Genomic DNA, 13217 nt, shown 5'->3' on the forward strand with positions numbered 1-13217 from the left:
ACCTCTGCAGGCAAAGTTCACCCTGGGAAGTCCAGGCTGTTCCTGACTTCAGCTGGTAACCCTGGCCCCCGGCCACCCAGGCCTCAGGCGGAGTCGGGGGTCCCAGCAAAACATTGCAAAACAGGAAAAAATCTAAGGACACAAAAATAAAAGTGATGTGGCAGCGGAAACGGGGTTGCCATGGCTCCGAGCGACTCGCCGCGCCTGGGTGGGATCCAATGTTTTGGAAGGTTCCTCCACATGACACAGGGTTTTGGAATTTTTCAGCTGGTAAATCTTTCTTAATTCAGCACCCCCCCGCTCCCCCTGGCTCCAGCCAAGTAGCTCCCTGGCCCTCTGTGTCCCGCGGGGGCGTAGGTTGGAAATGTGCCTGTGTCGGATTACTCAGCTTTGAAACTTAAATTGTTTGAAGAGAACTTGTGTTTTGTTTTGCTGGATGGTTTCTTGGACCAGTCTGATGGCAGAGGCTCCTATCACCTGTTGAGAGGGCAAATTGATTTTTTAGAAAGAAGGCGTGGGTGGTGGAATTGGAATTCCCTCTTTCCCACTGAGTCATCACATCCTAATGTGAGTCATTTTATGACTTGGAGGTTCCCAAAGGTTGTATTTTGAGCTTTGTTTAATAAATATAAATGCATATGCTTAAAATAAAAATTTTTTGCTAAATTAAGTACTTTTCCGTGGATTCGTCCCCTGGAAACATTGGAACTCACTTAGAGAAGACACCTCCTCTTCCCACCTGTTTTTCTCCATGGGTTTGGCTTCACCGCATCTGGTGTCTTCTGAAACAATTGACTTGGTCTGGAAGTCTCTCTGCCTTGGACTTGCCTCTGGGAAAGGTCAGCCTTCAAACTGGGCTTGACCATGACTAAGGCTCTGTAGACCTTTGCCCTTGGTGACTCACGTCCGCGGTGTCACAGGTCCCTTGGGCCAGAGCCCACCACTTATACACAGCTGGCTGGGGCTTTGAGCGTTCCCCCAGCAACAGAAGTCAGATCGCAGCTCAGGAGCCCACCCCCACCCCCAGAGATAGAGAAGATGGTCTTCTTTTCAGAGGGCTGTTTGCCTGAACTCCAGTCCTCTTGTATGCAAGAACAGACTTTGAAAAAGGATCCTGGTATTTCAGTGTCTTAAAAAGAGGACATGAGTTTTCTGATTAACATGGGCCCTGGTGTTTTCACCATCAGGAATTGTTCTTGGCGCCAACAGACTTTCTGTAATTTGCAATTAGCAGGATGGAATTTCCACCTCCGTCGAGAAAATCATATCTTTTATTAACGAACTGTTTGACACCCTCTTGCATTATTTTTTTTCCTACAGTTTTGGTTGCGTACTTTTAAAAACAGTAGGAGTGCTATGTGTTTAAGGGTAAGCAGGCTGAATTTTGGATCGTCCGGCAGATTTGGCTTGAAGCCTGGATAGACCTCATCTTTTGTGCTTTGGGACTTGGTTTCCCCATCTGTAAAAGGGGGTTTGGTGGTATTTGGGCCGTAAAAGGAGCTCAAGGGTCTGAAAGTGCTGGGCCATGGTAGGCGCCCAGAAGACTTCAGCCGACTGTCCACGTGTCCTCTGAGAGCTCGATTTACTTACCTGAACGAGTAAGGCCCAGGTTGGTTTCTCGTCTGGGAGAAGGGTCCTTCCTGGCACAGGCAAGCCTTTCCCCTCCTCTCAGCTCCCAGCCATCAGACCCTGCTGTCATGCCCGATGCGATGGAGGGAAACTGAGGAACGTCCTGCCGCCTACCCCCTCTCACAGATGGGAAGCCAGCTCACCGAGGGGGGTGGGCAGACTTCCTTGAGTTGACAGCACACGTCAGAGGAAGGCTGGGCCCCACACCCCAACTTCCTGGCTCCCTGAGTGACTGTGGGGGCTGGTGGAGGACACCTCGGGATGACGGCCCATCGCTGAGGAGAGGTGCCCCTGGGCTGGGATGAAAGCTGAGCTGAAGTCTGGCGTCTATGCAGATGACGTGCTGATGCTCTTCTGGCCTCGTTCCTCCAGGCACGCAGCCCCCGGGATTTCCGTGGCTGCTCCCTAGATATTTATTAGAAACCTAGTGTGCACAGGTTCTGTGCCAGGCCCTGGGGGCAAATGACCAAGGAGATCCCTGCCCTCAGGGCATGGCTAGTTTCAAACTTGCCTACAAGGAGGTCACTTTGAGATCGGATGAGTGCTGTGAGGACAGGGGAACCAGTCCTAGGAGCAGGACCAAAGGGTCTGGAGGTTAAGAGAAAAATACAGGATGCTAACCTGAATCCAGATTTCTTAGTATGAGTGTGTCCCACGCAGTGGCACAGAGCTTGGGACATACCGGTCGTTTAAAAAGTATTCCTTGCTTGCTGAGATTCACATTTAACTCCACAGTCTGTATTTTGTTTCTTATATCTGGCAAGCATGGGCTGTGTAGTCAGGGAGGGCTTCCCTGAGGACATGCCTTTGCACGGAGCCCTAAAGGCGGGAAAGAGGGAGCCAGATGGGTGCTCGGAAGAGTGTCCAGGCAAGAGGAACTGCCCCGGGCCAGGGTCCCAGCATGGGGCTGAGCCTGGGGTGTTTGGGGAACTGAAACCAGACCCAGGCGGCTGGTGCAGGGCGAAGGCGAGTGCGACACCAGTCAAGCCTGGAGAGGTCATGGGGGGCAGGGGCCAGGTCAGGCTGGGCTGTGTGGATGTGGCGAGGAGTTTGCATTTCCTTCCAGAAGCGAGTAGCTGTTGGAGGCTTTTAAGCAGGGAGATGTCATGATCAAATTTACATTTTTAAGATTGCTTTGGCAATCTGCACGGAGAATGAGCTCGGGGTGGAGGCGGGGTGATGGAGCCGTCCCTGCAGTTGTGCAGATGGGGACACGGCAGGTGGGGTAGGCCTACCAAGGATGTGGGGAGGCGGAAGGAAAGACGGGAGGTGTAGGAATCAGGCTCTTCCTTGCCAGCTCTCAGGAGACCCATCGAGGGCAGTGGCACCATTTCTGTTGTTCAGTCCACTCAGTCGTGGCTGACTCTGCGACCCTGAGGACTGTAGTCCTCCCAGGCTCCTCCGTCCATGGGATTTCCCAGCAAGAATACTGGAGTGTGTTGCCATTTCCTTCTCCAGGGGATCTTCCCGACCTAGGGATCGAACTTGCGTCTCCTGCGTTGGCAGGCAGATCTTTACCACTGAGCCACCTGAGGAGCCCAGTGGTACCATTCTGGGTGGATGAAATCCTAAGGGGCCATTCCTGACCGCCCCCCCCCAACCCCGCATCTGCTCGGCTCATTAAGCCCTTGCATCCAGGGAGCGTGAGTTTTTCTGCTAGTTAAGCAATCGTAAAGAGCAGACCCAAATGACTTCAGCCATCTTCATGGAGAAGGGAGCTAATTTTAAAAAGCAGAGCCAGGCCTGGGAAGCATCACAAGCCGTTTCCTAACCCAAACTGACACTTTGATTTCCTCCCGGTTTGCTTGGAGCCCAGTGGCACGCTCACGGGCCCCAGTGAGGACGGGCTTGCTTCCCTTCTTCTGGGAGTGTGCTCCTTTCTGAGGGGGTGCTGACGTGAGCCCACCGTTGACACGAGGCTGACTGCGGAGACTCCAGCCCGGCCTGCTTGCTGCTTCCGGATGCGCTGCTCCATCAGGGGGTTCAAGAGCTGCCTGCAAGAGCTCCACGGGACCATCCACCCACAGACCCACTGGCCACGGGGCCGAGTGTTCTCCTGGCGGCGGCGCCAAGTTAGAGCAAAGGCTGGGATATTTCTTGAGCCGTGTGCTTCCCACCCCATTGTTTCTCTTACAGAGTCTTGCTGAGGCTTCTGTAGACCCAACCTCTTTGCCCGAAGGAGCTGGCTCTTTTAGCCTCTGAGTAAAGACTTGGAAGAGCCTATTTTGTGCTGGCTGCCAGCCCCTCTTAATTTAGGACAGGGGAAGTTTGCCCGAACATCTGCTCGAGAGACCGAAGTCCTTTATTTCATCTCAGCCCAGAGCAGTAGAAGCAGACTTGGTCTTCTCGAGCCTCTTCTGTTCTGGGCAGGTTTTCCGAGTCCCGGACCTAGGGTAGCAACCCGGAGTGGATTACCTAGAATTATCTAGAACTCGGGCTGAGTGGCTCGGGTTGAGTTTGACTCCTTGTCTGCACCTGTAATGCCAGGCTCCTGCAGTCAGTTCCCTCAAAGGACTCTTCACAGACAGGCGGTGATTTTGCTTCGTGGGGTCTTTTTGCAGAGTGGCCAGTAGCCGGCCGTTTCCTGAGCTCTGGCAATGGGCTGAGTGCCGGGGAATCCTGAGGTCAGTTTGTGCATTTAGTCCACCTGTGTTTGTGGAGCATCTATTAAGCGCCAGACATGTCGTCCCGGGAGAAAGCAGAGAACAAGTCGGCGGTGTGGCCCTGCTCTCTGGGAGCGTGTCCCCGCCCTCCATTCAGGCAGCCAGGCCAAATGTCTAAAACTGCCTTTGGGGCCTTAAAAAAATGGAAATAATGGTGGAAAGACCCATATTTGAAAGGAAAGAAAAATCAGGCACCGTGCCACCTGTCGGAATTATTTTTTCAAGAGCAAAATCTTCGTTTTTTTAGGTGAAATTTCATCTTGAAATGGCAGTAGCTAGTTAAAAAGTCACTAAGCCATTCTGTAGGCCAGTTGGCTTTAAAAAACAGAGAGAGCTGTGGTAAAGTGTACGCTGGGCTTCCAGGTGGCTCAGACCGTAAAGAACCTGCCTGCAGAGCGGGAGAAACCCGGTTTCATCCCTGGGTCGGAAAGATCGCCTGGAGAAGGGAATGGCAACCCGTTCCAATATTCTTGCCTAGAGAATCCCATGGACAGAGGAGCCTGGCATGCCACAGTGCACGGGGTCTCAAAGAGTCAGGCACGACTGACTATACAAACCACACACAGCATAACACTGGTCGTTCTAACCGTGTGCAGGCGTGTCGTTCAGGAGTATGGAGATGCAGCCACAGTGCTGTGTAACAGCGCTGTTTTCAGGACATTTCCTGTTTCTGGAACAGGAGATCTGTGCCTGTTAAATGACACCTCCCTCCTCCCCCAGCCCCTGGGAACTGGCAGCCCCTTTTCTGTCTCTATGAATTGCCCTATTCTGTGTGCCTCATATGAGTAGGATCAAACCATCTTTGTCCTTCTGTGCCTGGTGTATTTAATAATGTTTTTAAGGTCTGTGCTTATAGCACATATCAAAATTTGCTCCCCCTTTAAGGCTAAATAATATTCCACTGTATGTATCAGTTCAGTTCAGTCACTCAGTCATGTCTGACTCGTTGCCACCCCACGGACTGCAACACGCCAGGCCTCCTTGTCCATCACCAACTCCCGGAGCTTGCTCAAACTCATGTCCACTGATTCAGTGCTGCCACCCAACCATCTCATCCTCCATCGCCCCCTTCTCCTGCTCCCTTCAGTCTTTGCCAGCATCAGGGTCTTTTGCAGTGAGTCAGCTCTTCGCATCAGGTAGCCAAAGTATTGGAGCTTCAGCTTCAGCATCAGTCCTCCCAATGAATATTCAGGACTGATTTCCTTTAGGATGGACTGGTTGGATCTCCTTGCCATCCCAGGAACTCTCAAGAGTCTTCTCCAACACCACAGTTCAAAAGCATCAATTCTTTGCCACCCCACGGACTGCAACACGCCAGGCCTCCCTGTCCATCACCAACTCCCGGAGCTTGCTCAAACTCATGTCCACTGATTTGGTGCTGCCACCCAACCATCTCATCCTCCAGCTTTCTTTATGGTCCAAGTCTCACATTCATACTGTATGTATAGAGCACTTTTGTTTTTCCCTTTATCCACTGATGGTCACTTGGGTTGTTTCCATCCCACAGACCTCTGTTTTCCTTGAAGAAGCACTTTGCTGCTTCAGCCACCACTTAGATTATAACTGTTACTTACTGCAGTGATGTAATAAACTCTGATCATGTCAACAAATGACTGAATCCTGAGGCATGAAATGAAGTCATGGCCCCTGAGGGTGTCCTGTAGGACAGGTGATGGTGAGGGTACCCAGAGGGGATAAACTTGGTCCAAAACAGGGGACTTCAGCTGAGTCTTGAAGGCCAAGCCACCGCCAATACCCACCTACCCTCCATTAACTTGGCGGAGGGGCTGCATGGGCTTGGGAATCTGCAGCTACGTGATGGAAGAGCTCAGTTCAGCCAGTGAGAGGCTGAGGAGGAGAGCGAGGCACCAGACATCAGCATCGTGCCTTTCTTGGATTAATTTGTTACTTGATCTTCTGACATAGCTCACACTGCAGCTAGTGGGGATGTGGTTTTTGATGAGGACCTGTGCTTAGCTCAAACTGCCTTCTGAGAGGCGGACACATGTCTCTTCAATGACCTGTGACCTGTCTTTGATTTTAAAAAGTGAGGATTTTCTCAGAAGAGCTCTATCCGGGGTTTCACACACCGGACGTACCCTGTCTCGATGACTTGACTTCAGATTCCTTGACATCTGTCCATCTGTCCTCCCTTGCTTCCTTTTGAGCAGCGGCTGATGTCAGCTCCTGGTTTTTCCCCTGCTCCTGTCAGCAGCCTTTGGAGCTGCTGACACTTTTGTACATTCAGACATGAAATGTTTACTAGACACCTGCCATGTGGTGGGTGTTGGTGAGGCAGTGGCAACTCTTAACTTGCTCCCCTCCACAGAGATCTCTTCCCTTTGGGCGTAAACCTGTGTCTCCCCTCGTCATTTCAGGAACTGCAAGGCCAGGACACGCAGGCTGACTTGTTGGAGACGGCTCCAACCGGCTTAGTGCTTGTTCTTCCTGCAGGTCATCTCGATTGCATCAGCTTTGGTGGCAATCACGACTTTTTATTACTTATTATGTTGGGAAATATGTCCTCTACAAGTTGAAATAATGCCTGGAAACTCAGTTTCTTTGGGTAAACCTGCTGGTCCAAGACGACATGGTTCAAATCTGACCTATCACAGAAGCTGCTAATCACCATGCTTGCAAAGGGGGTGGGGGTCGTCCTTTGGCCAAATGTCGGGACACAATACATACCCAGCCCACCTTGGAGAGGTAATGCTATACCTGAGCAGATTAAAGGCTCTGAGCAGTCCTGCAGTGAAGAAATTCACTTGCCTGACTCTGCTTTTGCCAAATGCTTACTAGCTGGTAGAGCTTGCTTTCCTTTCTCATAAACCCATTTAATATTCTTCAGAGCCAGTGCTCCACAAAACACCCTGGAAACACTTGTGGAAATGATTTGTTTTAGCCCCAAACTGCCCACTGGCCAATGTAGGTGGTCAACAAAAGAAATCTATTATTTGCAAATGCAGAGTTTTGTTTGGCCCAACTTGTTGGCCCCAAACTGGGGAGCCAGAGCCCTGCTTCAGGGAAGGAGGGTTTACCACTGAAACCTCTCCATGCCTGTTGTGACGGGTCACGTGAGAGCCAGGCTGTCTGTTGACTAAAAGGTGGAGGGTGGGCGCCTGTGTTCCCTCCCTCTCCAAGGCCTCACGAGCCAGGACATTGTTTAAACCTCTGAGGACAGAATATGCGAGCCACCTGTGTTCTCAGACGATGGAGAAGTCATGTCTGGGACAGCCGTGGGTCTGTAATGGGGCCCCTCACGACAGTCTTGGCATATGCAGAGCATTTTGGAAATAGCCTTTGGTTGAACAAAGCTTATTATAAAGTAAAGCGTATAACAATCTTTGTATTTTAAAGAAAGATGTAGATATTTAAATATAGAGAAAAAAGATAATGGTTTTGGGATGATGGACAATTTCTTTTTTTTCCCTGGTTTTGTAGCGTTGCCCAGTTTTCCATTGTCCATGTGCCTTCTCTTTGCAAAAAGAAATATGTGTTTATAGAAATAAAAATACGTGTATATACATACGTGCATACCTAGTGCACACATACAGGTGTACTTTACTGAAATGATCTAACCTAGAAGCCAAGATCAGTATAAGTTGGTGAGTTTTTGTCTTAAATCTTCGGTTGCTAAGAATTCCTTCAAAGTCTGTCATTTCTAAATTTTTCCAGATGGGCAGCAAATTTGGGAGATGGAGGCCACGGTGGATAAAGACAAGAGCCAGCCTGTAAGCACCCACACGCGCTGACCGGATGACCTGTCCTGTCCACCCCCAACCCTTGTGTTCTCTTTCCCTCTTTTTTCTCCTTCCTTCATCAACATCCCAGTGCTTTGGACCAAATAGGCATTTAGTGGGCATTGACTTGACGAGTGAATTACATGTTTCCTGAGCATCAGACCCTCTGATTTATAACAGTGACATCTTAATATACTTTGATAGAGTAAGTAGTAAGTCATCTTTGCTGCAGCTGAAAAGTCAAGTTCCCTTTAATTAGAATTTTGCCTGTAAGCCTGCAGGAAATGTCATGAGTCTTTTTATTTTTATTGAACTATAGTTGGTTCACAATATGCTGTTGGTTTTGGGTGCACAGCAGAGTGATTCGGTTATGTATGTGTATACATATATATCCATATTTTTAAAATTCTTTTCCGTTATAGATTATTGCAAGAGATTGAATACAGTTCCCTGTGCTATAGAGCAAATCCTATTTGTTTTATACAGAGTACTGTGCGTCTGTTAATCCCACACCCCCAGCGTGTCCCTGCCCACCATCCTTTTAGATGGGCTGGCTCACTGTGCTTAGGACCTTGGATAGGAATTTACTTGCGGTTGCAGTTAAATTACTGACAACTTTCTTTCAGAACATGCTTTTTGTTGAGATTCCGGAGTATCGGAACAAGCACATTCGGACTTCGGTGAAGGTGAACTTTTACGTCATCAACGGGAAAAGAAAACGAAGCCAGCCTCAGCACTTTACCTACCATCCAGGTAAGGAGTTCTCTCTGGAGGCCCCTTGGGCGTGAAGAGGCGGCTGTGTGTGCGGGTGAGGACGCCTGTGATCTGCTGGGCGGCTTTGGGCAAGTGACTCACCCTGTCTCAGCCTCAGCTTCCTCCTCTGTCAGATGGCACCTTCCTTATGAGAGCTGTAGAAATCCAATGTGTGTAAAGTGCTTGGGACCGTCTACATCAACGACATTAGCTACTGTTATTAGTATTTTCCTTTGCAAGGGCAGAATAAGAATGGGGCACACGTAGGCTTGTTTACTGGAAGACGGCAAGGTTGATGACTCCTCTCTCTGTCGTAGATTTGATCACAATAGAGGCAGAAAGTGAATATGCCCTAAAAGCCAGCTCCTTAGGGACCCCACAGTAGGTGGTCACTTGGTGGATAAACAGTTACTGAGTGGATCACCAGGCCAGGAGGCCTCATTCCCACCAAGCACTGCGGTCCCAAGACAGGCAGCGAGAGCCATGTTTCATTCATTCCTTTGTCAAGAAAATATCTGAGTGCCCACTCAGTGCCAGGTACTGTTTAGGGTGGGCTTCCCTTGTGGCTCACACAGTAAAGAATCTGCCTGCAATCCAGAAGACCCAGCTTCGATCCCTGGGTGGGGAAGGTCCCCTGGAGAAGGAAATGGCAACCCAAGCATTGCCTGGGAAATCCCACGGACAGAGGAGCCCAGCGGGCTACAGTCCAGGGGGTTGCCAAAGAGTCGGACACAACTTAACAACTAACCAGTAACAACTGTTCAGGGTGCCGGGGTCCCAGCATTGAACAAAAAAGACCAAGAAGAAGAATCCTCTCTTGGAGGAGCCCACATTCTAGTGGGGAGGGGCAGGTTGAGATATAACTGAGCACATGGAGTGCACAGACATTTCAGAGGATGCTGAGTGTGGTGAAGGACGGCAGGCAGGGAAGGGATGGGAGCTGCCAGGGCAGAGGCAGGAGGTGGAGGCATAATTTTACATCAAGCTTTTGTCGGAGCTCTCCCCCTGGGGGAAAAGACAGCACATGTCCCAGGGCTGACGGCAACCCCCCAGCCACTTTCTGCCGTCGGAAAGACCTATAGTTCAAGGCCATCACCCAAGGTCAAACTTCTAACCTAAGACAGTGGCACAGGGGGAGCCTCTTGCCCGAGCCCAGATCTCTGATCCCGGCCGTCTGGCCTCCCAAGGCTGTGCTCCTACCGCCATCTGCCCATCCTCCATGCCCCCCGGCGGCGCTAAAAGAGGTCCGCCCGGTGTGCTCTTCTCTTCTCGCAGTCCCAGCCATCAAGACGGAGCCCACTGATGAGTACGACCCCGCCTTGATCTGCAGCCCCGCCCACGGGGGCCTGGGGAGCCAGCCGTACTACGCGCAGCACCCGATGGTGGCGGAGCCCCCCTCCTGCCTCGTGGCCACCATGGCTCCCTGCCAGCAGTTCCGCTCGGGGCTCTCATCCCCCGACGCGCGCTACCAGCAGCAGAACCCGGCGGCCGTCCTCTACCAGCGGAGCAAGAGCCTGAGCCCCGGGCTGCTGGGCTACCAGCAGCCCGCCCTCATGGCCAGCCCGCTGGCGCTGGCGGACGCCCACCGCTCCGTGCTGGTGCACGCCGGCTCGCAGGGCCAGGGCGCGGCGCTGCTGCACTCCGGCCCGGCCAACCAGCAGGCCTCGCCCGTCATCCACTACTCGCCCACCAACCAGCCGCTGCGCTGCGGGAGCCACCAGGAGTTCCAGCACATCGTGTACTGCGAGAACTTCGCGCCTGGCCCCGCCAGGCCCGGCCCGCCCCCTGTCAGTCAGGGTCAGAGGCTGAGCCCTGGCTCCTACCCCACCGTCATCCAGCAGCAGAACGCCCCCAGCCAAAGAGCCGCCAAAAACGGACCCCCGGTCAGTGACCAAAAGGAAGTGTTACCCGCGGGCGTGACGATCAAACAGGAGCAGAACTTGGACCAGACCTACTTGGATGACGGTAAGAGGCTCGTCTTCCTCATTGCGCCTGAGTTCCATGCCCTGTAGCCAACCCCCACCCCCACCCCAGCAAGCTGACTGTATGGCCTGGGTAGCCTCCTTTACCTGTTTGGGGCCTCGGTGTCCCCCTCTTTAAATGAAGGGAATTGGATAAGATGATCTTTAAGGCCTTTCCCAAGTCTGTGCATGAATCATTGCCCAACAGGAGTTTGGGGTGGGCATTAGGGGTTTTAGTTGCTCCCCCCTAAAACCATGGCAACAGAAAGAGCAAGTGAGGGCACTTCTGGCCCTAGGAGTGTGCTCCGGGTCACAAACTGGGTCCGTTTAACTGCTTCCACTCTCTTTTCCATCTGCCAAATTTAGACCGAGGATAGGGCAACAGAAAGGAAGGAAAGCTAACCTTTTATTCCTGGAGAGAAAGGGAAAAAAAAACCTCCCACTATATAGTCTTCTGTTGTGTATTTAGGGGAGGGGGTGGGGTGGAGGGAAGGGGAGATCTTGAAGGGTGGCTGCCTCGGAAGGGTGCATGAATGGGGGCTCGCAGGCAGGCTGCAGGCGGGCTCCACCACGTGCCCGTGGAACAGAGCCGTGCATTGATGCAGGGAAACAGTGAGCTTCCGCTGTGGTGAGCCCAGCTGATGGGCTGGTTGGGCCAAAGGACAGATGCAGAGGCAGCTTTGTGTCTCTAGGTGCCCGAGTCGGGTGGCAGGGCCCAGCGGGGGGGCAGGCTCGTTGGGAGTGGCAGTGTTGATGGCGTGGGTCTGTGATCGCAGCGAGGAGGGTGAGCTGTGTGGACAGGACTCACCTGGGACCAGCCAGGTGCCGCTGCAGGGGCAGAGAGGGCGGGGTGGGCAGAGCGGCCTTCCCCTGGGGAAGGAAGGAAACGGGTGGCTTGGATTTCTCAGTGAGAAGGAAAGCCTGTCCCAATGGCTGGCATCTGCAGCTCCAGCTTCGCCCTTGACTGGCAACAGCATCTGAGACACCCTGAAATGTCAATTATTCAGGAAAATTTACTCTCAGGAATGCACCCAAGGCATAGGAAGTAAGGCAGAAAGCTTCGAAATAGCCACAATAGTTATCATGAAGACCAGGTGCTAGGTGTCAGACACAGTGAGTGCAGGGCACTCACTCAGAGACTGTTGACTTTTACTTTATGCAAAGTTTTGACAATCCGCCATGTTTTGTAGTTTCCACGTCCCCTCTCTAGTAAAAACTATCTTTCAAAACCTTCCCCCCAAGTGGACCCAGCAAAGGTCCTGAGAACCTCTTAGTTTAGAGTCAGGCTGCCCCAAGTCCTTACAAAGGTGACCTCGGTACTGCTGAGTTACTCACTGAGCTCACTGGTCCTGATCATTCAAACGCAGATCGAGTTAGGAGCACTGTGCTCTGTTTTAGAGAGAGAGACCCTGGTGCCATCCATTCGCAAAACAATGTATACCCGAAATGGCTGGCGAAGATCAAGCGTCGATGCTTAGCTGAAAGGGGTAGAAGACTGCACTGGTGCGGAGCGCCTTCCCCACTGAGATGATGGAGTGGGCTGTAACCCGACCGCTCTCCATGAGTCTGCCCAGGGCTGGATCAGGCAGAGGCGCTCCATGAATAAGTGATGCGGGCAGGGGCTGAAACTGTCCTCCCCTGACTCTGTCCCACGTTGCTTTGGTCTCTGGAGTAGGAAATGTGCTGGCCCCTCCCACCCTGTCCGTCATCCCACCACACAGACCAACACGAGCATCTTGGAAAGAGAACGGGGTCAGTCGTTGGTTCTGTGTAATGCATCAGGACCCACGATCATTAGTAAGCTCTGAGCGCCTCTTGTTGCTCAGATAGAGGCTTGTGTTAAGGGGGAAGCAGCTGAGCGTGGGAGACCCTTTGGGGCCTCTGTCTGTCTGAACACAGGCAGGTTCAAGGTCAGAGTGAGGATGGCCTCCCAGAGGGTCAGTAACACGAGTCAGCTCTAGGGCTGTCTTGGAAAACCAAATACAGTGAACCTGCTTCTCTGGGTGGAGCCTTTTTTTAAGTACACTCTCCGTAAGCCCAGGCTTCCCTGCTGGCTCAGTGGTAAAGAATCCGCCTGCCAATGCAGGAGACACAGGTTCAGACCCTGGTCCCGGAAGATGCCCTGGAGAAGGAAATGGCAACCCTCTCCAGTATTCTTGCCTGGGAAATCCCATGGACAGAGGAGCCCGGCAGGGTACAGTCCATGGGGTCGCAAAAGAGTCGGACATGACTGAGAGACTAAAACAAGAAACCGTAAGCCCAGTTCCCTGGAATCTCAGGAGGCGTTCTCTGAAACGAGGGTTCTGTGGCTGGAAAAGGGGAGAAACACTTGATAAAACCAGGTTTTCATAGCATTTGTTGACTGCTCGACTTCTCAGAACCCTTACTGACCTCGTGGACACTCTCGGCTTCTAAAACAAGAGAGAATTGCTCCATCACCTGTACGACTCCAGGGGTGCTGCTCACATCGA

At 52.1% G+C, this 13217-nt stretch overlaps 1 protein-coding gene across 5 annotated transcripts in view; it reads left to right on the plus strand.

The window, feature by feature from the left end:
- Nucleotides 1-13217, plus strand: part of NFATC2 (nuclear factor of activated T cells 2) — a 160424-nt gene that overhangs the window by 103850 nt on the left and 43357 nt on the right. For all 5 annotated transcript variants that reach the window (XM_070381031.1, XM_070381032.1, XM_070381030.1 and 2 more), the window contains exons 7-9: nucleotides 7968-8023; nucleotides 8659-8785; nucleotides 10061-10750. In XM_070381031.1, the coding sequence (XP_070237132.1) occupies nucleotides 7968-8023; nucleotides 8659-8785; nucleotides 10061-10750 (873 nt within the window). The remainder of the gene's footprint in view (nucleotides 1-7967; nucleotides 8024-8658; nucleotides 8786-10060; nucleotides 10751-13217) is intronic.

The sequence above is a fragment of the Bos mutus genome, chromosome 13 (assembly GCF_027580195.1).
Source record: "Bos mutus isolate GX-2022 chromosome 13, NWIPB_WYAK_1.1, whole genome shotgun sequence".
NCBI classification, from domain to species: Eukaryota; Metazoa; Chordata; class Mammalia; order Artiodactyla; family Bovidae; genus Bos; species Bos mutus.